A 26,451-nucleotide genomic window follows, 5' to 3' on the forward strand; every position below is an offset into this window, starting at 1 on the left:
TTAGCGCTATCCTGTTAGCATGCTAATTGTTTGAATTTTAGCCATTTTAGTTGGTTTAAAACTGAAAGTCGTGGATATTGTTACTTGGCGCTATCCTGTTGGCACGCTAACTGTTAATCTTCAAACCAATATTGTCCGCATAAAACCAAAAGTTATGGATATTTTTACTTTGCGCTATCCTGTTAGCATACTTATTGTTAGCATTTTATTTATTTTGTAGATATAAAACTCAAAGTCATGGATATTGTTACTTGGCACTATTCTGTTAGCATGCTAATTGATAGTATTTTAACCAACTTTGTTGCAATAAAAGTAAAAGCCAATATCTATTGTTACTTAGTCTATGCTATTAGCATGCTAATTGTTAGCATTTAGTTTGGTATAAAACTATAAGCTGTGGATATTGTTACATGCCGCTTTCCTGTTGGTATGCTAACTATTAGCGTTTCAGCCAATTTTGTAAGTATAAAACAAATAGTAATGGCTATTTTTAGTTAGCGCTATCCTTTTAGCATGCTAATTGTTAGCGTTTTAGCCAATTTTGTCGGTAAAAAAAAAACCAAATAGTTATGGCTATTGTTAGTTAGCGCTATCCTGTTAGTATGCTGATTGTTAGCGTTTTAGCCAATTTTGTAGGTATAAAACAAATAGTTATGGCTATTGTTAGTTAGCCCTATCCTGTTGGCACGCTAACTGTTAATCTTTAAACTTTAAACAAATTTTGTCCGCATAAAACCAAAAGTCACGGATATTTTTACCTTGCGCTATCTTGTTACCATACTTATTGTTAGCATTTTTGTCATTTTGTAGGTATGAAACTCAAAGTCATGGATATTGTTACTTGGCACTATTCTGTTAGCATGCTAATTGTTAGCGTTTTAGCCAATTTTGTAGGTATAAAACAAATAGTTACGGCTATTGTTAATTAGCGCTATCCTGTTAGCATGCTAATTGTTAGCGTTTTAGCCAATTTTGTAGGTATAAAACAAATAGTTATGGCTATTGCTAGTAAGCGCTATCCTGTTGGCACGCTAACTGTAAATCTTTAAATCAATTTTGTCCGCATAAAACCAAAAGTCACGGATATTTTTACTTTGCGCTATCTTGTCAGCATACTTATTGTTAGCATTTTATTCATTTTGTAGGTATAAAACTCAAAGTCATGGATATTGTTACTTGGCACTATTCTGTTAGCATGCTAATTGTTAGTATTTTAACCAACTTTGTTGTGATAAAAGTAAAAGCCAATATCTATTGTTACTTAGTCTATGCTGTTAGCATGCTATTTGTTGGCATTTTGGCCAATTTAGTTAGGTATAAAACTATAAGCTGTGGATATTGTTAAATGGCGCTATCCTGTTGGTATGCTAACTATTAGCGTTTAAGCCAATTTTGTAAGTATAAAACAAATAGTAATGGCTATTGTTAGTAAGCACTATCCTGTTAGCATGCTAATTGTTAGCGTTTTAGCCACTTTTGTCGGTATAAAACAAATAGTTATGGCTATTGTTAGTTAGCGCTATCCTGTTAGCATGCTGATTGTTAGCGTTTTAGCCAATTTTGTAGGTATAAATCAAATAGTTATGGCTATTGTTAGTTAGCGCTATGCTGTTGGCACGCTAACTGTTAATCTTTAAACAAATTTTGTCCGCATAAAACCAAAAGTCACGGATATTTTTACTTTGCGCTATCCTGTTAGCATACTTATTGTTAGCATTTTTGTCATTTTGTAGGTATAAAACTCAAAGTCATGGATATTGTTACTTGGCACTATTCTGTTAGCATGCTAATTGTTAGCGTTTTAGCCAATTTTGTAGGTATAAAACAAATAGTTACGGCTATTGTTAATTAGCGCTATCCTGTTAGCATGCTAATTGTTAGCGTTTTAGCCAATTTTGTAGGTATAAAACAAATAGTTATGGCTATTGCTAGTTAGCGCTATCCTGTTGGCACGCTAACTGTAAATCTTTAAACCAATTTTGTCCGCATAAAACCAAAAGTCACGGAAAGTTTTACTTTGCGCTATCTTGTTAGCACAATTATTGTTAGCATTTTATTCATTTTGTAGGTATAAAAGTCAAAGTCATGGATATTGTTACTTGCCATATTCTATTAGCATGCTAATTGTTAGTATTTTAACCAACTTTGTTGCGATAAAAGTAAAAGCCAATATCTATTGTTACTTAGTCCATGCTGTTAGCATGCTAATTGTTAGCATTTCAGCCAATTTTGTAAGTATAAAACAAATAGTTATGGCTATTGTTAGTTAGCACCTATTCTGTTAGCATGCCAATTGTTAGCATTTTAGCCATTTTTGTTGGTTTGAAACTAAAAGTCATGTATGTTGTTACTTGCCGCTATCTCGTCAGCATGCTAGATTTTAGCATTGAAACCAATTTGCTCGGTATAACATTCAAAGTCCTGGATATTGTTGCTTGGCACTATCCTGCTGGTATGCTAACTGCTAGCGTTTTAGCCAATTTTGTAAGTTTTAAACAAACAGTTATGACTATTGTTAATTAGCGCTATCCTGTTAGCATGCTAATTGTTTGAATTTTAGCCATTTTAGTTGGTTTAAAACTGAAAGTCATGGATATTGTTACTTGGCGCTATCCTGTTGGCACGCTAACTGTTAATCTTTAAACCAATTTTGTCGGCATAAAACCAAAAGTTATGGATATTTTTACTTTGCGCTATCCTGTTACCATACTTATTGTTAGCATTTTATTCATTTTGTAGGTATAAAACTCAAAGTCATGGATATTGTTACTTGGCACTATTCTGTTAGCATGCTAAATGTTAGTATTTTAACCAACTTTGTGGCGATAAACGTAAAAGCCAATATCTATTGTTACTTAGTGTATGCTGTTAGCATGCTAATTGTTAGCATTTTGGCCAATTTAGTTTGGTATAAAACAAATAGTTATGGCTATTGTTAGTTAGCACTGTCCTGTTGGCACGCTAACTGTTAATTTTTAAACCAGCTTTGTCCGCATAAAACCAAAAGTCAGGGATATTTTTACTTTGCGCTATCCTGTTAGCATACTTATTGTTAGCATTTTTGTCATTTTTTAGGTATAAAACTCAAAGTCATGAATATTGTTACTTGGCACTATTCTGTTAGCATGCTAATTGTTAGTATTTTAACCAACTTGGTTGCGATAAAAGTAAAAGCCAATATCTATTGTTACTTAGTCTATACTATTAGCATGCTAATTGTTAGCATTTTGGCCTATTTAGTTTGGTATAAAACTATAAGCTGTGGATATTGTTACATGCCGCTATCCTGTTGGTATGCTAACTATTAGCATTTCAGCCAATTTTGTAAGTATAAAACAAATAGTAATGGCTATTGTTAGTTAGCGCTGTACTATTGGCATGCTAATTGTTAGCGTTTTAGCCGATTTTGTAGTCATAAAACAAATAGTTATGGCTATTGTTAATTAGCGCTTTCCTGTTAGCTTGCTAATTAGCGTTTTAGCCAATTTTGTGGGTATAAGACAAATAGTTATGCTATTGTTAGTTAGCGCTATCCTGTTGGCACGCTAACTGTTAATCTTTAAACAAATTTTGTCCGCATAAAACCAAAAGTCAAGGATATTTTTACTTTGCACTATCCTGTTAGCATACATGTTGTTAGCATTTTTGTCATTTTGTAGGTATAAAACTCCAAATCATTGATATTGTTACGTGGCACTATCTTGTTAGCATGCATGTTAGCTAAATTTTGCAAATAAAAAAAAGCGCTATTCTTTTTTTGACATCTGTAAGTCCAAAAACAATTGATAGTAGCATCGATAGTCATCCAGCCAGCAGTTGTTTTATTATCAGACCATAAAAACATGAACTTTTATTGAAAAACCTCCAATAATCTGCAAATTGTTCAAGGAGAGTACATCCCAAAGCTTTTTGAGACTTGTGTGACTCACCCGTGTCGTGTCTTATCAACAACACCCACTTTCCAAAAAATGCTAAAATAAAACGGTTTGTTCAAGTCATTTTTGATATTAGGAAAATATGACTCATGTAGAAGTGAAAAGTAGTCATCCAAAAGGGTAAAAGTATTAGTAAGTATTCAGGCTTGAGTATTGAGTAACTGTTCTAAAGGCCTACTGAAAGCCACTACTAGCGACCACGTCGCGGATTGATGACGCGTTTTTGTGACATCACCGGTTGTGGCGGACATATTAACCCAGCACCACTTACGGCTAAAAGTCGTCTCTTTTCATCGCATAATTACACAGTAATTTGGACGTCTGTGTTGCTGAATCTTTTTGCAATTTGTTCAATTGATAATGGAGACATTAAAGAAGAATGCTGTTGGTGGATTGCAGCTGCCTTTAGCACCGAAACACAGCCGGTGATTCTTTGTTTGTGAAGCTTTAACACAGAGCGGTCAAGCGAACATGTTTCTCTACGTCAGGGGTCGGGAACCTTTTTGTCTGAGAGAGCCAAGAAGCCAAATATTTTAAAATGTATTTCCCTAAGAGCCATATAATTTTTTTTTTAACACTGAACACAACTAAACGCGTGCATTTTTAAGTAAGACCAACATTTCCAGAGTATAATAAGTCTCTTATTCTTTATAATATAACATTGTTATTCTGAAGCTAACTGTGGAGGGGGCGTGGCCTGCGGGCCTGCAGCAAAGCAGGATGTTGCCAGGACCGGCCTCGAAATCAGCGACAGGTGCGTAGACGGCCCAGCTGGGCCTTGTTATCTAATCACCTGTCGCTCTGTTATAAGCAGCAGCCAGGAGGAGAGACAGGGTTGGGGCTGGGGCTGGAGCCAGAGCGCGAGCGAGGACGAAAGAGAAAAAAGACAATTGCTGGAAAGTAACTGAGAGAAAAATAAAATAAAACAATATTGTAACCCTAAAACAGGCTCTTGGTGGTCTGAAGAATCCCCACCCTAACCAAATTATTTCTTACCATTATTGCAACTTCTTGAACATAAAAAAGCATGAGAATGTTTTATATTTTGAACGTTGTTTTTAACAGTGTGATTACAAGTGGAATTATTCATTTTTTTATCGTGTTAAGCAATGTCAGCTCAGATTTATCCGAGAGCCAGATGCAGTCATCCAAAGAGCCACAGGTTCCCTACCCCTGCTCTACGTCAACCAGCAAGGTTTTGGAAGGGAAAATTGTGATATTAAGTCGGCTCTTACCGGAGACATCAGTGGATTACGCGACTTCCTCCTGCAGCTGTCAAAAAGGCAGCCGTGATCCTCCATTGGCTTCTCTGAGAGACACTGGCGGTCACCGCAGCCATCCGACCTTCAGGTATGACTTTACAATCTCACTAAAACACTATTAAAACAATGAGCAGATAAGGGATTTTCCAGAATCATCATAGCAAACGTGGCTAATTACATCTGAAACGCTCACACTGCCGTCGCCTTTTCTTTCTTTTTTAATGTATGTATTTACAAAAGATTAGTCACATGTAATGTTTTCAATGTAGGTGTAAAAAATAATGTATTTATAGATTTCTTTTATATTTTATGTCATTCTCTTGTTTTGTTTGCATGGCTCAAAATAAACCATCCATCCATCCATTTTCTACCGCTTATTCCCTTTTGGGGTCGCGGGGGGCGCTGGCGCCTATCTCAGCTTCAATCGGGCGGAAGGCGGGGTACACCCTGGACAAGTCGCCACCTCATCGCAGGGCCAACACAGAGAGACAGACAACATTCACACTCACATTCACACACTAGGGCCAATTTAGTGTTGCCAATCAACCTATCCCCAGGTGCATGTCTTTGGAAGTGGGAGGAAGCCGGAGTACCCGGAGGGAACCCACGCATTCACGGGGAGAACATGCAAACTCCACACAGAAAGATCCCGAGCCTGGATTTGAACCCAGGACTGCAGGACCTTTGTATTGTGAGGCAGACTCACATTCATTCATTTATTTTTTAGTGCCTCACTCTAACTTTCCTCATCCAGAAATCTTTCATCCTCGCTCAAATTAATGGGCAAATCGTCGCTTTCTCGGTCCGAATCGCTCTGGCTGCTGGTGGCCATGATTGTAAACAATGTTCAGATGTGCCTGTACCGGAAGTACAAGCCTTGCCTGCTACTTCCGGTACAGGCAAGGCTTTTTTATTAGCGACGAAAAGTTGCGAATTTTATCGTGGATGTTCTCTACTAAATCCTTTCAGCAAAAATATGCCAATATGGCAAAATGATCAAGTATGACACATAGAATGGACCTTCTATCCCCGTTTAAATAAGAAAATCTCATTTTAGTAGGCCTTTAAGTGACTATTCTTAGTGGTATTTACAATATAACTTGAGTAAAAAAACAAATGTTTTCTCTAGTTGGAAGATAGCTCCTCTCGTAGCCACTCTGTTAGCTATTTAACTAAAAAATGCTAGCATGCTAATGTTAGCATGCATCAAGTACTAACATGACTGAGCGTAATGTTAGCACTTTAGCGTTTTGCAGTGTGTTGGTGCCCCAGACGTCAGGTTTTTTCATCCCAGTGATCCGCTGCAGGCTCCTCAAATAGTGGAGGACTTCTCGGAGCAGCACTTTGTGGCCCCCAGACCCGGGTGCAAGTCCCGTGCTGGCTGGCTGTCATCAGTGCCGCCCAATTAAAGAGCAGATATGTGTGAGCGTGCTGCGCCACCTCTGACTCTGCGTACCTGGCATCCTCCTTGTGGTTGTTGTTGCCTTCAGTCACAACTTTGTGCCCTGCAGACTTTTCCTCAAGTTTGCCATCGTCTTAGTCAGGCAGGTGTCCAAAGTGCGGCCCCTGGCTGTTTTTTTTTAACGGCCACGCGCCAATGGTAAAATACTATTTAAAAAAAATAATAATAATAAGTGTAATAAAAGAGCCTATCAAAGCTGCGTTTTTCAAAATATAATAATGAATCAAAATCAATGTTGTTATGCATTATTGACATATTCAAGGCTTCAGTAACTTGACATCAAATATTCCACTTTGGAGTATTTTTTGGGGAAAAATACTGCATATTTTGTGTGTGGCATAAAAAAAATAAATAATAATAATAATGAATCAATTATTGACATATTAAAGGCAATTTTCAAGGACAAAAAGGGCTCAAAACAAACAAAAACAACATTAAAAAGTGCAATTAAAGAGCCTATCCCATCTTCATTCGCATGAAACACACAAACAAAAAATTATGAATCAAAATCAGGGTTGTTATAAATTATTGACATATTTAAGGCAATTTACATAAAAAAAATAATTTCAAATATTGTTTTGGGGAAAATATTGCATATTTTGTGTGTTTGCCACAAAAAACTAAGTTTTCAATGACAAAAAGGGCTCAAAACAAACAAAAACAACATTAAAAAGTGCAATAAAAGAGCCTATCCCACCTTCATTCGCATTGTTCAAAATATAATAATGAATCAAAATCAATGTTGTTATGCATTATTGACATATTCAAGGCAACAATTACTTGACATCAAATATTCCACTTTGGAGTATTTTTGAGGGGAAAATATTGCGTATTTTGTGTATTTGTCATATAAAAAACATTAAGTATTCAGGGACAAAAAGGGCATAAAACAAAAAAACCAAACAAAAAATAATGAATCAATTATTGACATATTAAAGGCAATTCATTAAAATACAAAAAATATTTTTAAATATTTTGGGAGGAAAATATTGCATATTTTGTGTGTTTGCCACAAAAAACTAAGTTTTCAATGACAAAAAGGGCTCAAAACACACAAAAACAAGTTTAAAAGGTGCAATAAAAGAGCCTATCCCACCTCCATTCGCATTGTTCAAAATATAATAATGAATCAAAATCAATGTTATGCATTATTGACATATTCAAGGCAACAATTACTTGACATCAAATATTCCACTTTGGAGTATTTTTGAGGGGAAAATATTGCGTATTTTGTGTATTTGCCATAAAAAAAAAACAAGTATTCAGGGACAAAAAGGGCATAAACAAAAAAATAATGAATCAATTATTGACATATTAAAGGCAATTACTTAAAATACAAAAAATAATTTTCAATATTTTGTGGGGAAAATATTGCATATTTTGTGTGTTTGCCACAAAAAACTAAGTTTTCAATGACAAAAAGGGCTCAAAACAAAAACAACATTAAAAAGTGCAATAAAAGAGCCTATCCCACCTTCATTCGCATTGTTCAAAATATAATAATGAATCAAAATCAATGTTATGCATTATTGACATATTCAAGGCAACAATTACTTGACATCAAATATTCCACTTTGGAGTATTTTTGAGGGGAAAATATTGCTTATTTTGTGTATTTGCGATATAAAAAACATTAAGTATTCAGGGACAAAAATGTCATAAAACAAAAAAACCAAACAAAAAATAATGAATCAATTATTGACATATTAAAGGCAATTAACATACAAATATATTTTTTTAATATTTTGGGGGGAAAATATTGCATATTTTGTGTGTTTGCCACAAAAAACTAAGTTTTCAATGACAAAAAGGGCTCAAAACAAAAACAACATTAAAAAGTGCAATAAAAGAGCCTATCCCACCTTCATTCACATTGTTCAAAATATAATAATGAATCAAAATCAATGTTGTTATGCATTATTGACATATTCAAGGCAACAATTACTTGACATCAAATATTCCACTTTGGAGTATTTTTGAGGGGAAAATATTGCATATTTTTTGTATTTGCCATAAAAAAAACAAGTATTCAGGGACAAAAAGGGCATAAAACAAAAAAATAATGAATCAATTATTGACATATTAAAGGCAATTATTTAAAATACAAAAAATAATTTTCAATATTTTGTGGGGAAAATATTGCATATTTTGTGTGTTTGCCACAAAAAACTAAGTTTTCAATGACAAAAAGGGCTCAAAACAAAAACAACATTAAAAAGTGCAATAAAAGAGCCTATCCCACCTTCATTCACATTGTTCAAAATATAATAATGAATCAAAATCAATGTTATGCATTATTGACATATTCAAGGCAACAATTACTTGACATCAAATATTCCACTTTGGAGTATTTTTGAGGGGAAAATATTGCGTATTTTGTGTGTTTGCGATATAAAAAAACAAATATTCAGGGACAAAAAGGGGATAAAACAAAAAAACAAAACCCCAAAAAATAAATCAATTATTGACATATTAAAGGCAATTAATTAAAATACAAAAAATACTTTTAAATATTTTGGGGGGAAAATATTGCATATTTTGTGTGTTTGCCACAAAAAACTAAGTTTTCAATGACAAAAAGGGCTCAAAAAAAAACAACAACATTAAGAAGTGCAATAAAAGAGCCTATCCCACCTTCATTCACATTGTTCAAAATATAATAATGAATCAAAATCAATGTTGTTATGAATTACACAATTATTTCAAATCAAAAATGTAATTAGAAATATTTTGGGGGGGAACATATTGCATATTTTGTGTGTTTGCCATAAAAAAAATAAGTTTTCAATTCCAAAAAGGTCTCAAAACAAACACAAATAATAATAATAATTAATCAAAATCATTGTTATGAACTATTGACATATTCAAGGCTCCAATTAATTCACATCAAATATTTATTTAGAAATATTGCATATGATGTATAAACTGTATAAATCTGCTCAATTTACCTTTAATAAATAAATCTATACATATAAAAAATGGGTATTTCTGTCTGTCATTCCGTCGTACATTTTTTTTCCTTTTACGGACGGTTTTTTTGTAGAGAATAAATGATGAAAAAACACTTAATTGAACGGTTTAAAAGACAAAAAAATATATAAAAACATAGTTTATCTTCAATTTCCACTCTTTGAAATTCAAAATTCAACCGATAAAAAGAAAAGAAAAACTAGCTAATTCGAATCTTTTTGAAAAAAAAAAATAAAAAAATTATGGAACATCATAAGTAATTTTTCCTGATTAAAATTAATTTGAATATTTTGATGACATGTTTTAAATAGGTTAAAATCCAATCTGCACTTTGTTAGAATATATAACAAATTGGACCAAGCTATATTTCTAACAAAGACAAATCATTATTTCTTTTAGATTTTCCAGAACAAAAAAATTTAAAAGAAATTCAAAAGACTTTGAAATAAGATTTAAATTTGATTCTACAGATTTTCTAGATTTGGCAGAATATTTTAGTTTTAATTTTAATCATAATAAGTTTGAAGAAATATTTCACAAATATTCTTTATCGAAAAAACCGAAGCTACAACGAAGAATTAAATTAAAATGTATTTATTATTCTTTACAATAAAAAAATAATTAGACATTGATTTAAATTGTCAGGAAAGAAGAGGAAGGAATTTAAAAGGTAAAAAGGTATATGTGTTTAAAAATCCTAAAATCATTTTTAAGGTTGTATTTTTTCTCTAAAATTGTCTTTCTGAAAGTTATAAGAAGCAAAGTAAAAAAATAAATGAATTTATTTAAACAAGTGAAGACCAAGTCTTTCAAATATTTTCTTGGGTTTTCAAATTCTATTTGAGTTTTGTCTCTCTTAGAATTAAAAATGTCCAGCAAAGCGAGACCAGCTTGCTAGTAAATAAATACAATTAAAAAAATAGAGGCAGCTCACTGGTAAGTGCTGCTATTTGAGCTATTTTTAGAACAGGCCAGCGGGCGACTCATCTGGTCCTTACGGGCGACCACCGCGTTGGTGACCCCAGAATTAGCATCTCTTTCATCTCCCGCCTCCTCTGGTCTCCGTGGCAACCAGACCAGTCACCATCAGCCGCAGATAGTCTTCAAAGCCTTCTAGAATAAAGCGTGGCTTGATGTTCCTAAATAGCAGAGTCAAGGAGGCAGAAGTGGGCTTTATTTATAGACGCCGCCGTCTATTTCAGGCCCGTTCATTCGGCGCCCAGCCAATGGCGGCGGGCGACAACACTCACATGTTGATTGTGTCACGCATCACATGACGCCGCCATCGCTGTCACATGACGCAGGTTAGGGACTCACTTCTTTACACTTCTTACTTTCACCTGAAATAATCAGGGAAGAACTCAACTTCTTTTTTGTTGTAGTTGTTGTTTTTTTAAATATTTTTTTTACTTAAAAATTGATAATATTAAAATAAATAAATGAAAAATAAATGAATAGAATTAATTTATTTTCATTTTTGTAAATGGTATTAAAAATAATGATACAAAAATAAATAAAATATATAAAAAAATACAAAATTAATAAATTAATAAATAAAATATATAAAAATAATATATAAATTATATTATATATAAATAACTAAAATGAATAAAGTTAATCCGATAAAAAAAACTCAACTTGTTTTTTTTGGATACTGTTCTTGTTGAAAAAATAATACAAATATACATGAAATATGTAGAATAAATACAATACAATAAAAATAAATAAATATAACAAATAAATAAAATGAATAGAATTTTTTTTTACTTTTTTAAATTCAAAATTGATAATATAAAAATATATAAAATTAATAGAATCAATAAAAGAAAAAAACTCAACTTGTTTTTTTTCAATTGTACTATTTTTATATACTTCTCTTGATGAAAAAATAATATAAAAATACATAAAATATCTATAATAAATCAAATAAAATTAAAATAAATAAACACATCAAATATATCAAATAAATTAAATGAATAGAATTAAGAAAAGAAAATAACTCAACTTGGGGGGGTTGTTGTTTTTTTAATTTTTTAAATTAAAAATTGGTAATATAAAAAAATATAAAATGAATAGAATCAATAAAATAAAAAACTCGACTTTTATTTTTTTTAATTGTACTATTTTTAGATAATTTTCTTGTTGAAAAAATAATATAAAAATACATAAAATATCTATGATAAATAAAATACAATAAAAATAAATACATTCATCAAATGTATAAAATAAAATAAATGAATAGAATTAAGAAAACAAAATAACTCAACTTGGGTTTTTTTAATACATTTTTTTACTTTTTTATATTAAAAATTGATAATAAAATTGATAGTAGAAAAAGGGTTAGTGAGTGCGCCTCACAATACTTGGGTTTGATCCCAGGACTCGGGGTCTTTCTGTGTGGAGTTTGCATGTTCTCCCTGTGACTGTCGTATAAAATAAAATAAAATAAAATAAAAATAAAGAAAATAATAAATAAATCAAATGAATACAATAAATAAAAAAATTAAAAAATTGTTTTTTGTTTTCGTTTCGTTTTTATTCCTTTTTTTGTTTAAAAAAATATATACAATAAAATAAATAAAATACATCACATAAATAAAATGGAAAAAATAAAACACTTAACTTCGATAGCCTTTTTAAAGGTAAAGACGCTGAAAACAAACACCCCCAAAAAATTAATTCCCATCCACATCGGGATTTTTATTTATTTTGATTCTAAATCAATTCATCATTTTCAAAAACCTGTTTAAAAAAAAAAGCTTCTTTGTTTTTTTACATTAAAAAAAAATAACGGAATGTTTTTGACAACCATAAAGGTTGACAGTCATTCTTTCTATTCACCCACAAAACATCAGCCCTTATGCTGTTGTTTGTCATGTTTTGTGTTTGTGCTGTTGTTCGTCATGATTTGTGTTTATGCAATTGTTTGTCATGTTTTGTGTTAATGCTGTTGGTTGTCATTTTGTGTTGTTTGTCATGTTTATGTAGTTTGTCATGTTTTGTGTCCATGCTGCTTGTCATGTTTTTGTGTGGTTTGCCATGTTTTGTGTTTATGCTGCTATATGTCATGTCATGTGTTGTTTGTCATGTTTTGTGTGGTTTGTCATGTTTTGTTTAGTTTGTCATGTTTTGTGTGTGTGCTGTTGTTTGTCATATCTTGTGTTGTTTGTCATGTTTTGTGTTCATGGTGTTGTTGTCATGTTGTTTGTTTATACTGTTGTTTGCCATGATTTTTGTTAATGCTGTTGTTTGTCATGTTTTGTGTTTATGCGGTTGGTTGTCATGTTTTGTGCTTGTGGTGATGTTTGTCATGTTTTGCATTTATGCTGTTGCTTGTCATTTTTGTGTCGTTTGTCATGTTTATGTAGTTTGTCATGTTTTGTGTTTATGCTGTTTGTCTTGTTCTGTGTGGTTTGTCATGTTTTGTGTGGTTTGTCATGTTTTGTGTGTGTGCTGTTGTTTGTCATATCTTGTGTTGTTTTTCATGTTGTGTTTATGGTGTTGTTGCCATGTTGTTTGTTTATACTGTTGTTTCCCATTATTTTTGTTAATGCTGTTGTTTGTCATGTTCTGTGTTGTTTTTCAATTTTTGTGTTTATGCTGTTGCTTGTCATTTTTGTGTCGTTTATCATGTTTATATTGTTTGTCATGTTTTGTGTTTATGTTGATTGTCATGTTCTGTGTGGTTTGTCATGTTTTGTGTTTATGCTGTTGTTTGTCATGTCATGTGTTGTTTGTCATGTTTTGTGTGGTTTGTCATGTGTTGTGTGTGTGCTGTTGTCTGTCATATCTTGTGTTGTTTTTCATGTTTTGTGTTTATGGTGTTGGTTGCCATGTTTTTTGTTTATGGTGTTGTTTGCCGTGTTTTTTGTTTATGCTGTTGTTTGCCATGATTTTTGTTAATGCTGTTCGTCACGTTTTGTGTTTATGCTGTTGTTTGTCGTGTTATGTGTTGTTTGTCATGTTTTGTGTGGTTTGTCATGTTTTCTGCTTATGCTGTTGTTTGTCATGTCTTGTGTTGTTTGTCGTGTGTTGTGTTTATTCTGTTGTTTGTCATGTCTTGTGTTGTTTGTCACGTTTTGTGTTGTTTGCCATGTTTTGTTTGGTGTTGTTTGCCATGTTTTGTGTTTATGCTGTTGTTTGTCAGGTTTTGTGTTTATGGTGTTGTTTGTCATGTTTTGCGTTTATGCTGTTGTTTGCCATGTTTTGTGTTTATGGTGTTGTTTGCCATGTTTTTTGTTTATGCTGTTTGTCATGTTTTGTGTTTATGGTGCTGTTTGTCACATTTTTTGTTTATGGGGTTGTTTGTTATGTTTTGTGTTTATGGTGTTGTTTTTCATGGTTTGTGTTTATGGTGTTGTTTGTCATGCTTTGTGTTTATGGTGTTGACATTTCTTGTTTGTAGTGTTGTTTGTCATGTTGTGTGTTTTTGGTGTTGTTTGTCATGTTTTGTGTTCATGCTGTTGTTTGTCATGTTTTGTGTTCACGCTGTTGTCTGTCATATTGTGTGTCTGTGGTGTTGCTTGTCATGTTGTGTGTTTATGGTGTTGTCATTTTTTGTTCGTAGTGTTGTTTGTCATGTTGTGTGTTTTGGTGTTGTTTGTTGTGTTTTGTGTTCATGCTGTTGTTTGTCATGTTTTGTGTTTATTGTGTTGTTTGTCGTGTTTTGTGTTTATGGTGTTGCTTGTCATGTTTTGTGTTTATGGTGTTGCTTGTCATGTTTTGTGTTTATAGTGTTATTTGTCGTGTGTTTTTGGTGGTGTATTACATGTTTTGTGTTGATGGTGTTGTCATTTTTTTTGTTGGTAGTGTTGTTTGTCATGTTGTGTGTTTTTGGTGTTGTTTGTCATGTTTTATGTCCATGTTGTTGTTTGTTATGTTTTGTGTTGATAGTGTTGTTCGTCATGTTTTGTGTTCATGCTGTTGTCATGTTGTGTGTTAATGGTGTTGTTTGTCATGTTGTGTGTCTATAGTATGGTTTGTCATGTTGTGTGTTTGTGGTGTTGTTTGTCATGTTTTGTGTTGATGCTGTTGTCCGTCATGTTTTGTGTTCACATTTTTGTTTGTCATGTTGTGTGTTTATGGTGTTGTTCGTAATGTGTGTTTTTGATGTTGTTTTTCATGCTTTGTGTTCATGCTGTTGTTTGTCTAGTGTTTATGCTGTTGTTTGTCATGTTTTGTGTTCATGCTGTTGTTTGTCATGTTGTGTGTTTATGGTGTTGTTTGTCATGTTGTGTGTCCATGGTGTTGTTCGTCATGTTTTGTGTTTATGGTGTTGTCATTTTTTTGTTTGTAGTGTTTTCTGACATGTTGTGTGTTTTTGTTGTTGTTTGTCATGTTTTGTGTCCAAGCTGTTGTTTGTCATGTTGTGTGCTCATGGTGTTGTTCGCCATGTTTCGTGTTTGCCGTGTTGTTTGTCATGTTTTGTGTTGATGGTGTTGTTTGTCATGTTTTGTGTTCATGTTGTTGTCTGTCATGTTGTGTGTTTATGTTGTCGTAATTTTTTGTTCGTAGTGTTGTTTGTCATGTTGTGTGTTCTTGGTGTTGTTTGTCATATTTTGTGTTCATGCTGTTGTTTGTCATGTTTTGTGTTCATGCTGTTGTCCGTCATGTTGTGTGTTTATGTTGCTATCAATTTTTGTTCGTAGTGGTGTATTTCATGTTGTGTGTTTTGGTCTTGTTTGTCATGTTTTGTGTTTATGGTATTTTCATTTCTTGTTTGTAGTGTTGTTAGTCATGTTGTATGTTGTTGGTGTTGTTTGTCATGTTTTCTGTTTATGATGTCGTCCGCCACGTTTTGCGTTTGTGGTGTTGTTTGTCATGTTTTGTGTTGATGGTGTTGTTTGTCATGTTTTGTGTTGATGGTGTTGTTTGTCATGTTTTGTGTAACCACGTTGTCTGTCTTGTTGTGTGTCTATGGTGTTGCTTGTCATGTTGTGTGTTAATGGTGTTGTCATTTTTTGTTTCGTAGTGTTGTTTGTCATGTTATGTGTTTTGGTGTTGTTTGTCATGTTTTGTGTTCATGCTGTTGTTTGCCATGTTTTGTCTTTATCAAGATGTTTGTCATGCTGTGTGTTTATGGTGTTGTTTGTCACGTTGTGCCCGTGCTGTTGTTTGTCACGTTTTGTGTTTATGGGGTTGTTTGTCATGTTGTGTGTTTATGGTGTTGTTTGTCATGTTTTGTGTCCATGCTGTTGTTTGTCATGTTGTGTGTTTATGGTGTTCCTTGTCATGTTGTGTGTTTATGGTGTTGTAATTTTTTGTTCGTAGCGTTGTTCGTCATGTTGTGTGTTTTGGTGTTGTTTGTCATGGTTTGTGTTAATGCTGTTGTTTGTCATGTTTTGAGTTTATGCTGTTGTTTGTCACGTTGTGTGTTTATGCTGTGGTTTGTCGTGCTTTGTGCTCATGGTGTTGTTTGTCATGTTGTGTCCGTGTTGTTGTTTGTCATGTTTTGTGTCTGTGCAGTTGTTTGTCACGTGGTGTGTTTATGTTGCTGTCTGTCATGTTGTTTGTCATGTTGTGTGTTCATGGTGTTGTCTGTCATGTTTCGTGTCCATGCTGTTTTTTGTCATGTTTTGTGTCCATGCTGTTGTTCGTCATGCTTTGTCTTTATGGTGTTGTTTGTCATGTTGTGTGTTTATGCTGTTGTGTGTTTATGCTGTTGTCTGTCATGTTTTGTGTCCATGCTGTTGTTTGTCATGTTGTGTTCCTGTGGCTGTATTTGCAGCTACTTTGGCTCCATTGAAATGCCACGTTGCAGTAAAGTCACGGTTCTTGGTTCTTGTTTGCAGGACTTGGACATTTGGAGCTGATTCCGTTTTCATCCATTTCCTGTGGCTCTCATGACCCTTTCTGGGTCCAAAAGGCGAGTTTCTGAGACAGAACACATGGCGAAGATTGTTAACACGTGAGCGAGCGCTCACTCCAAGGCCTCGTTAACAAAGCATGACGTCATCATTAGAAGTGCATGGGAACTTTTAAGGTGCTCGCCTCCGCGGCGCCGACGCTTCGCCGGCCTTCTTTTTGCAGAGTCCACCTTAAAAGGTCCAATGAGGTCCACTTCTGGATCCCCGCTCCTCCCAAACATCTGGAGCGCCCAGGTTTTTTCTCCGGGGCGGGCTTTAAAAAGCCAGGCAGCTGGGACTTAGCGGGTCAGACTCGCTTCCTTCGACATGAATCCTGCTCTAGTGGCGCTGGCCTGGTCCCTGCTGGCCTCGGCAACCCAGTCCCAGTCCCAGTCCCAGTTCCAGTCCCAGGACCTGCACGACCACCAGGACATGGGCTGGGTCAACGGCTACCGCCAGGGCTTCAGCTTCCAGTGCCCGCACGGCGAGGTGATGGTGGCCGCCAGGAGCTACTTCAGCCAGAGGGAGGGCTCGGACCGCCTGTGGAGCTTCGAGTGCCAGCCCACCCCCGAGGGTCTGGGGACCCCCAGCGACTGCTGGTGGGACGACATCAGCCGCGCTGGCATGGAGTGGTATGTCCCTGCTTTCACGCCACCTTCCCACAACGACGTCTTCCTTGGCGCACAAACAGAAAAAAGGTCACATGACCAGTTTGCCGTGATGTGGACAAAATAATCCACACTTACTTATTACTTTTGAAAAAATATTTCTTGATGCCAGCATTGTTAGCACAATTAGCTCCTCAAGTTAGCCTTTTTGTTCGTTTGCCCGTTTTAATAAGAGGATTAGCTCATCAAGTTAACCATTGACCTTGTTTGTTAGCATTGCTAATGTAATTAGCTTATCAAGTTAGCCATTTAGTTAGTTTTCTTTACCATTGATAACCTAATTAGCTCGTCAAGTTAGCCATTGACCTTGGTTGTTAGCATTGCTAACTTAATTAGCTCATCAAGTTAGCCATTGACCTTTTTTGTTAGCATTGCTAATTAATTAGCTCATCAAGTTAGCCATTGACCTTGGTTGTTAGCATTGCTAACTTAATTAGCTCACCAAGTTAGCCATTGACCTTATTTGTTAGCATTGCTAACCTAATTAGCTCATCAAGTTAGCCATTTAGCTATTTTTCTTAGCATTGCTAACCTAATTAGCTCATCAAATAGCCATTTAGCTAATTTTCTCTAGCATTGCAAACCGAATTGGCTCATCAAGTTAGCCATTTGGCTAGTTTTCATTAGCGTTGCTAACCTAATTAGCCCATCAAGTTAGCCATTGAACTTGTTTGTTAGCATTGCTAATGTAATTAGCTTATCTTGTTAGCCATTTAGTTAGTTTTCTTTACCATTGATAACCTAATTAGCTCGTCAAGTTAGCCATTGACCTTGTTAGTTAGCATTGCTAACCTAATTAGCTCATCATGTTAGCCATTTAGCTTGTTTTCTTTAGCATTGCTAACTTAATCAGCTCATCAAGTTAGCCAATGATGTTTGTTAGCATTGCTAACTGAATTAGCTCATCAAGTTAGCCATTTAGCTAGTTTTCTTAAGCATTGCTAACCGAATTAGCTCATCAAGTTAGCCAATGAACTTGTTTGTTAGCATTGCTAATGTAATTAGCTTATCAAGTTAGCCATCTAGTTAGTTTTCTTTACCATTGATAACCTAATTTGCTTGTCAAGTTAGCCATTGAACTTGTTTGTTAGCATTGCTGATGTAATTAGCTTATCAAGTTAGCCATTTAGTTAGTTTTATTTACCATTGATAACCTAATTAGCTCGTCAAGTTAGCCATTGACCTTGGTTGTTAGCATTGCTAACTTAATCAGCTCATCAAGTTAGCCATTGACCTTGTTAGCCACTGACCTTATTTGTGAGCATTGCTAACCTAATTAGCTCATCAAGTTAGTCATTGACCTTGGTTGTTAGCATTGCTAAACTATTTAGCTCATCAAGTTAGCCATTTAGCTAATTTTCTTTAGCATTGCAAACCTAATTAGCTCATCAAGTTAGCCATTGACCTTGTTAGTTAGCATTGCTAACCTAATTAGCTCATCAAGTTAGCCATTTAGCTAGTTTTCCTTAGCATTGTTAACCTAAATAGTTCATCAAGTTAGCCATTTAGCTAGATTTTTTCACCATTGCTAACCTAATTAGTTCATCAAGTTAGCCATTTAGCTAATTTTCTTTAGCATTGGAAACCTAATTAGCTCATCAAGTTAGCCATTGACCTTATTTGTTAGCATTGCTAACCTAATTAGCTCATCAAGTTAGCCATTTAGCTAGTTTTCTTAGCATTGTTAACCTAATTAGTTCATCAAGTTAGCCATTTAGCTAGTTTTTTACCATTGCTAACATAATTAGCTCATCTAATTAGCCATATAGCGAGTTTTCTTCAACTTTGCCAGCTGAATTAGCTTGTCAAGTTAGCCAGTTACTTTGTCATGTGTTCTGTGTTTGTGCTAGCAGAATTAGCTCATCAAGCTAGCCTTGTTTGTACTTTTTTTTTTAGCATTGGTAGCAGACTTAGCTCATCGAGTTAGCCAGTTGGCTTATTTGTCAGCATTGCTAGCAGAAAATACCTGGTCAAGTCAGCCTGTTTGTTCATTTTCAGCATTGCTAGCCGATTTAGCTAATCATGTTAGTTAGTAAATGTTGATAAAAGGCCACCAGACAAGGTACTTCTACTGCAAGCTGGAACATATTTGATGATAAAACATACTCTGGTGATAAAAGGCAGTCAGACATGAGAGGTATGAGCATGATGCCTTTGAGAGAAAGTATCCTCCTCTACCAGTCCTGCCAGTCTCTTCCACCGCCTTCCATGGACGTGTGTTAGCGCCACACCTTTAGCAGAGCTGCTGTTTGTCTCAATGCACGCCGCTGGAGACGTCACCCCCCCCCCCCACCCCACCCCCCCACCCGGCCCCCATCCGCTAGACGCCGTGGGCCCCTGGAGGCCATGTTTCCATGACAAACGTCTGCACTCGCTGAGGCTGCTTTCATTCCCTGGATGTTCACATCCACAAGCTAAAGATCTTCTACTTGTGCATGTTCACAAGTACAACATCCCTGGATGTTCACAAGTACAAGTACAATATGTTTGCGTCCCTGGATGTTCACAAGTACAAGATCTTTGTGTCCCTGGATGTTCACAAGTACAAGTACAAGATGTTTGCGTCCCTGGATGTTCACAAGTACAAGATCTTTGTGTCCCTGGATGTTCACAAGTACAAGTACAAGATGTTTGCGTCCCTGGATGTTCACAAGTACAAGATCTTTGTGTCCCTGGATGTTCACAAGTACAAGTACAAGATATTTGTGTCCCTGGATGTTCACAAGTACAAGATCTTTGTGTCCCTGGATGTTCACAAGTACAAGATCTTTGTGTCCCTGAATGTTCATAAGTACAAGATCTTTGTCTCCCTGGATGTTTACAAGTACAAGTACAAGATGTTTGCGTCCCTGGATGTTCACAAGTACAAGATCTTTGTGTCCCTGGATGTTCACAAGTACAAGATCTTTGTGTCCCTGGATGTTCACAAGTACAAGATCTTTGTGTCCCTGGATGTTCACAAGTACAAGATCTTTGTGTCCCTGGATGTTCACAAGTACAAGATCTTTGTGTCCCTGGATGTTCACAAGTACAAGATCTTTGTGTCCCTGGATGTTCACAAGTACAAGATCTTTGTGTCCCTGAATGTTTTCAAGTACAAGTACAAGATCTTTGTGTCCCTGGATGTTCACAAGTACAAGATGTTTGTGTCCCTGTATGTTTACAAGTACAAGTGCAATATCTTTGTGTCCCTGGATGTTCACAAGTACAAGATCTTTGTGTCCCTGGATGTTCACAAGTACAAGATCTTTGTGTCCCTGAATGTTCTCAAGTACAAGTACAAGATCTTTGTGTCCGTGGATGTTCACAAGTACAAGATATTTGTGTCCCTGGATGTTCACAAGTACAAGATCTTTGTGTCCCTGAATGTTCTCAAGTACAAGTACAAGATCTTTGTGTCCCTGGATGTTCACAAGTATAAGATGTTTGTGTCCCTGAATGTTCTCAAGTACAAGTACAAGATGTTTGCGTCCCTTGATGTTCACAAGTACAAGATCTTTGTGTCCCTGGACGTTCACAAGTACAAGATCTTTGTGTCCCTAGATGTTCACAAGTACAAGATCTTTGTGTCCCTGGATGTTCACAAGTACAAGATCTTTGTGTCCCTGGATGTTCACAAGTACAAGATCTTTGTGTCCCTGGATGTTCTCAAGTACAAGATCTTTGTGTCCCTGGATGTTCACAAGTACAAGATCTTTGTGTCCCTGGATGTTCACAAGTACAAGATCTTTGTGTCCCTAGATGTTCACAAGTACAAGATCTTTGTGTCCCTGGATGTTCACAAGTACAAGATCTTTGTGTCCTTGGATGTTCACAAGTACAAGATGTTTGTGTCCCTGAATGTTCTCAAGTGAAAGTACAAGATCTTTGTGTCCCTGGATGTTCACAAGTACAAGATCTTTGTGTCCCTGGATGTTCACAAGTACAAGTACAAGATCTTTGTGTCCCTGGATGTTCACAAGTACAAGTACAAGATCTTTGTGTCCCTGGATGTTCACAAGTACAAGTACAAGATCTTTGTGTCCCTGGATGTTCACAAGTACAAGATGTTTGCGTCCCTGGATGTTCCCAAGTACAAGTACAAGATCTTTGTGTCCCTGGATGTTCACAAGTACAAGATCCTTGTGTCCTTGGTCGTTCACAAGTAAAAGTACAAGATATTTGTGTCCCTGGATGTTCACAAGTACAAGATGTTTGCGTCCCTGGATGTTCACAAGTACAAGTACAAGATCTTTGTGTCCCTGGATGTTCACAAGTACAAGTACAAGATCTTTGTGTCCCTGGATGTTCACAAGTACAAGATCTTTGTGTCCCTGGATGTTCACAAGTACAAGTACAAGATGTTTGCGTCCCTGGATGTTCACAAGTACAAGATCTTTGTGTCCCTGGATGTTCACAAGTACAAGTACAAGATGTTTGCGTCCCTGGATGTTCACAAGTACAAGATCTTTGTGTCCCTGGATGTTCACAAGTACAAGTACAAGATATTTGTGTCCCTGGATGTTCACAAGTACAAGATCTTTGTGTCCCTGGATGTTCACAAGTACAAGATCTTTGTGTCCCTGAATGTTCATAAGTACAAGATCTTTGTCTCCCTGGATGTTTACAAGTACAAGTACAAGATGTTTGCGTCCCTGGATGTTCACAAGTACAAGATCTTTGTGTCCCTGGATGTTCACAAGTACAAGATCTTTGTGTCCCTGGATGTTCACAAGTACAAGATCTTTGTGTCCCTGGATGTTCACAAGTACAAGATCTTTGTGTCCCTGGATGTTCACAAGTACAAGATCTTTGTGTCCCTGAATGTTTTCAAGTACAAGTACAAGATCTTTGTGTCCCTGGATGTTCACAAGTACAAGATGTTTGTGTCCCTGTATGTTTACAAGTACAAGTGCAATATCTTTGTGTCCCTGGATGTTCACAAGTACAAGATCTTTGTGTCCCTGGATGTTCACAAGTACAAGATCTTTGTGTCCCTGAATGTTCTCAAGTACAAGTACAAGATCTTTGTGTCCGTGGATGTTCACAAGTACAAGATATTTGTGTCCCTGGATGTTCACAAGTACAAGATCTTTGTGTCCCTGAATGTTCTCAAGTACAAGTACAAGATCTTTGTGTCCCTGGATGTTCACAAGTATAAGATGTTTGTGTCCCTGAATGTTCTCAAGTACAAGTACAAGATGTTTGCGTCCCTTGATGTTCACAAGTACAAGATCTTTGTGTCCCTGGACGTTCACAAGTACAAGATCTTTGTGTCCCTAGATGTTCACAAGTACAAGATCTTTGTGTCCCTGGATGTTCACAAGTACAAGATCTTTGTGTCCCTGGATGTTCACAAGTACAAGATCTTTGTGTCCCTGGATGTTCTCAAGTACAAGATCTTTGTGTCCCTGGATGTTCACAAGTACAAGATCTTTGTGTCCCTGGATGTTCACAAGTACAAGATCTTTGTGTCCCTAGATGTTCACAAGTACAAGATCTTTGTGTCCCTGGATGTTCACAAGTACAAGATCTTTGTGTCCCTGGATGTTCACAAGTACAAGATCTTTGTGTCCCTGGATGTTCACAAGTACAAGATGTTTGTGTCCCTGAATGTTCTCAAGTGAAAGTACAAGATCTTTGTGTCCCTGGATGTTCACAAGTACAAGATCTTTGTGTCCCTGGATGTTCACAAGTACAAGTACAAGATCTTTGTGTCCCTGGATGTTCACAAGTACAAGTACAAGATCTTTGTGTCCCTGGATGTTCACAAGTACAAGTACAAGATCTTTGTGTCCCTGGATGTTCACAAGTACAAGATGTTTGCGTCCCTGGATGTTCCCAAGTACAAGTACACGATCTTTGTGTCCCTGGATGTTCACAAGTACAAGATCCTTGTGTCCTTGGTCGTTCACAAGTAAAAGTACAAGATCTTTGTGTCCCTGGATGTTCACAAGTACAAGATGTTTGCGTCCCTGGATGTTCACAAGTACAAGTACAAGATCTTTGTGTCCCTGGATGTTCACAAGTACAAGTACAAGATCTTTGTGTCCCTGGATGTTCACAAGTACAAGATCTTTGTGTCCCTGGATGTTCACAAGTACAAGATATTTGTGTCCCTGAATGTTTTCAAGTACAAGTACAATATATTTGTGTCCCTGGATGTTCACAAGTACAAGATCTTTGTGTCCCTGGATGTTCACAAGTACAAGATCTTTGTGTCCCTGGATGTTCACAAGTACAAGATCTTTGTGTCCCTGGATGTTCACAAGTACAAGATATTTGTGTCCCTGGATGTTCACAAGTACAAGATGTTTGTGTCCCTGAATGTTCTCAAGTACAAGTGCAATATCTTTGTGTCCCTGGATGTTCACAAGTACAAGATCTTAGTGTCCCTGGATGTTCACAAGTACAAGTACAAGATATTTGTGTCCCTTGATGTTCACAAGTACAAGTACAAGATGTTTGCGTCCCTGGATGTTCACAAATACAAGATCTTTGTGTCCCTGAATGTTTTCAAGTACAAGTACAAGATCTTTGTGTCCCTGGATGTTCACAAGTACAAGATGTTTGTGTCCCTGTATGTTTACAAGTACAAGTGCAATATCTTTGTGTCCCTGGATGTTCACAAGTACAAGATCTTTGTGTCCCTGGATGTTCACAAGTACAAGATATTTGTGTCCCTTGATGTTCACAAGTACAAGTACAAGATGTTTGCGTCCCTGAATGTTCACAAGTACAAGATCTTTGTGTCCCTGAATGTTCACAAGTACAAGATCTTTGTGTCCCTGGGTGTTCACAAGTACAAGATCTTTGTGTCCCTGGATGTTCACAAGTACAAGATCTTTGTGTCCCTGGATGTTCACAAGTATAAGATCGTTGTCTCCCTGAATGTTCACAAGTACAAGATCTTTGTCTCCCTGTATGTTTACAAGTAGAAGTACAAGATCTTTGTGTCCCTGGATGTTCACAAGTATAAGATGTTTGTGTCCCTGAATGTTCTCAAGTACAAGTACAAGATGTTTGCGTCCCTTGATGTTCACAAGTACAAGATCTTTGTGTCCCTGGATGTTCACAAGTACAAGATCTTTGTGTCCCTGGATGTTCACAAGTATAAGATGTTTGTGTCCCTGAATGTTCTCAAGTACAAGTACAAGATGTTTGCGTCCCTTGATGTTCACAAGTACAAGATCTTTGTGTCCCTGGACGTTCACAAGTACAAGATCTTTGTGTCCCTAGATGTTCACAAGTACAAGATCTTTGTGTCCCTGGATGTTCACAAGTACAAGATCTTTGTGTCCCTGGATGTTCACAAGTACAAGATCTTTGTGTCCCTGGATGTTCACAAGTACAAGATGTTTGTGTCCCTGAATGTTCTCAAGTACAAGTACAAGATCTTTGTGTCCCTGGATGTTCACAAGTACAAGATGTTTGTGTCCCTGAATGTTCTCAAGTACAAGTACAAGATGTTTGTGTCCCTGGATGTTCAAAAGTACAAGATGTTTGTGTCCCTGGATGTTCTCAAGTGAAAGTACAAGATCTTTGTGTCCCTGGATGTTCACAAGTACAAGATCTTTGTGTCCCTGGATGTTCACAAGTACAAGTACAAGATCTTTGTGTCCCTGGATGTTCACAAGTACAAGATCTTTGTGTCCCTGGATGTTCACAAGTACAAGATCTTTGTGTCCCTGGATGTTCACAAGTACAAGATCTTTGTGTCCCTGGATGTTCACAAGTACAAGATCTTTGTGTCCCTGGATGTTCACAAGTACAAGATCTTTGTGTCCCTGGATGTTCACAAGTACAAGATCTTTGTGTCCCTGAATGTTCTCAAGTACAAGTACAAGATCTTTGTGTCCCTGGATGTTCACAAGTACAAGATGTTTGTGTCCCTGAATGTTCTCAAGTACAAGTACAAGATCTTTGTGTCCCTGGATGTTCAAAAGTACAAGATGTTTGTGTCCCTGGATGTTCTCAAGTGAAAGTACAAGATCTTTGTGTCCCTGGATGTTCACAAGTACAAGATCTTTGTGTCCCTGGATGTTCACAAGTACAAGTACAAGATATTTGTGTCCCTGGATGTTCACAAGTACAAGTACAAGATCTTTGTGTCCCTGGATGTTCACAAGTACAAGATCTTTGTGTCCCTGGATGTTCACAAGTACAAGATATTTGTGTCCCTGGATGTTCACAAGTACAAGATCTTTGTGTCCCTGGATGTTCACAAGTACAAGATCTTTGTGTCCCTGGATGTTCACAAGTACAAGATCTTTGTGTCCCTGGATGTTCACAAGTACAAGATCTTTGTGTCCCTGAATGTTCTCAAGTACAAGTACAAGATCTTTGTGTCCCTGGATGTTCACAAGTACAAGATGTTTGTGTCCCTGAATGTTCTCAAGTACAAGTACAAGATATTTGTGTCCCTGGATGTTCACAAGTACAAGATCTTTGTGTCCCTGGATGTTCACAAGTACAAGTACAAGATCTTTGTGTCCCTGGATGTTCACAAGTACAAGATGTTTGTGTCCCTGAATGTTCTCAAGTACAAGTGCAATATCTTTGTGTCCCTGGATGTTCACAAGTACAAGATATTTGTGTCCCTGGATGTTCACAAGTACAAGTACAAGATATTTGTGTCCCTTGATGTTCACAAGTACAAGTACAAGATGTTTGCGTCCCTGAATGTTCACAAGTACAAGATCTTTGTGTCCCTGAATGTTCACAAGTACAAGATCTTTGTGTCCCTGGATGTTCACAAGTACAATATCTTTGTGTCCCTGGATGTTCACAAGTACAAGATCTTTGTGTCCCTGGATGTTCACAAGTATAAGATCTTTGTCTCCCTGAATGTTCACAAGTACAAGATCGTTGTCTCCCTGGATGTTTACAAGTACAAGTACAAGATATTTGTGTCCCTGGATGTTCACAAGAATAAGATGTTTGTGTCCCTGAAAGTTCTCAAGTACAAGTACAAGATGTTTGCGTCCCTGGATGTTCACAAGTACAAGATCTTTGTGTCCCTGGATGTTCACAAGTACAAGATCTTTGTGTCCCTGGATGTTCACAAGTACAAGATATTTGTGTCCCTGGATGTTCACAAGTACAAGATCTTTGTGTCCCTGGATGTTCTCAAGTACAAGTACAAGATCTTTGTGTCCCTGGATGTTCACAAGTACAAGATCCTTGTGTCCTTGGTCGTTCACAAGTACAAGTACAAGATCTTTGTGTCCCTGGATGTTCACAAGTACAAGATGTTTGCGTCCCTGGATGTTCACAAGTACAAGTACAAGATCTTTGTGTCCCTGGATGTTCACAAGTACAAGATGTTTG

The 26,451-nt window shown here is 36.3% G+C and overlaps 1 protein-coding gene across 1 annotated transcript in view; it reads left to right on the top strand.

Moving 5' to 3' along the window:
* Positions 1-16,748: 16,748 nt before the first annotated feature.
* Positions 16,749-26,451, top strand: part of dpt (dermatopontin) — a 14,937-nt gene continuing 5,234 nt past the window's right edge. Inside the window, exon 1 of the mRNA XM_061888312.1 lies at positions 16,749-17,106. Within this exon, the coding sequence (XP_061744296.1) occupies positions 16,802-17,106 (305 nt within the window). The 5' untranslated portion in view covers positions 16,749-16,801. The remainder of the gene's footprint in view (positions 17,107-26,451) is intronic.

This window comes from Nerophis ophidion, linkage group LG26 (assembly GCF_033978795.1).
Source record: "Nerophis ophidion isolate RoL-2023_Sa linkage group LG26, RoL_Noph_v1.0, whole genome shotgun sequence".
In the NCBI taxonomy this organism is placed as follows: domain Eukaryota; kingdom Metazoa; phylum Chordata; class Actinopteri; order Syngnathiformes; family Syngnathidae; genus Nerophis; species Nerophis ophidion.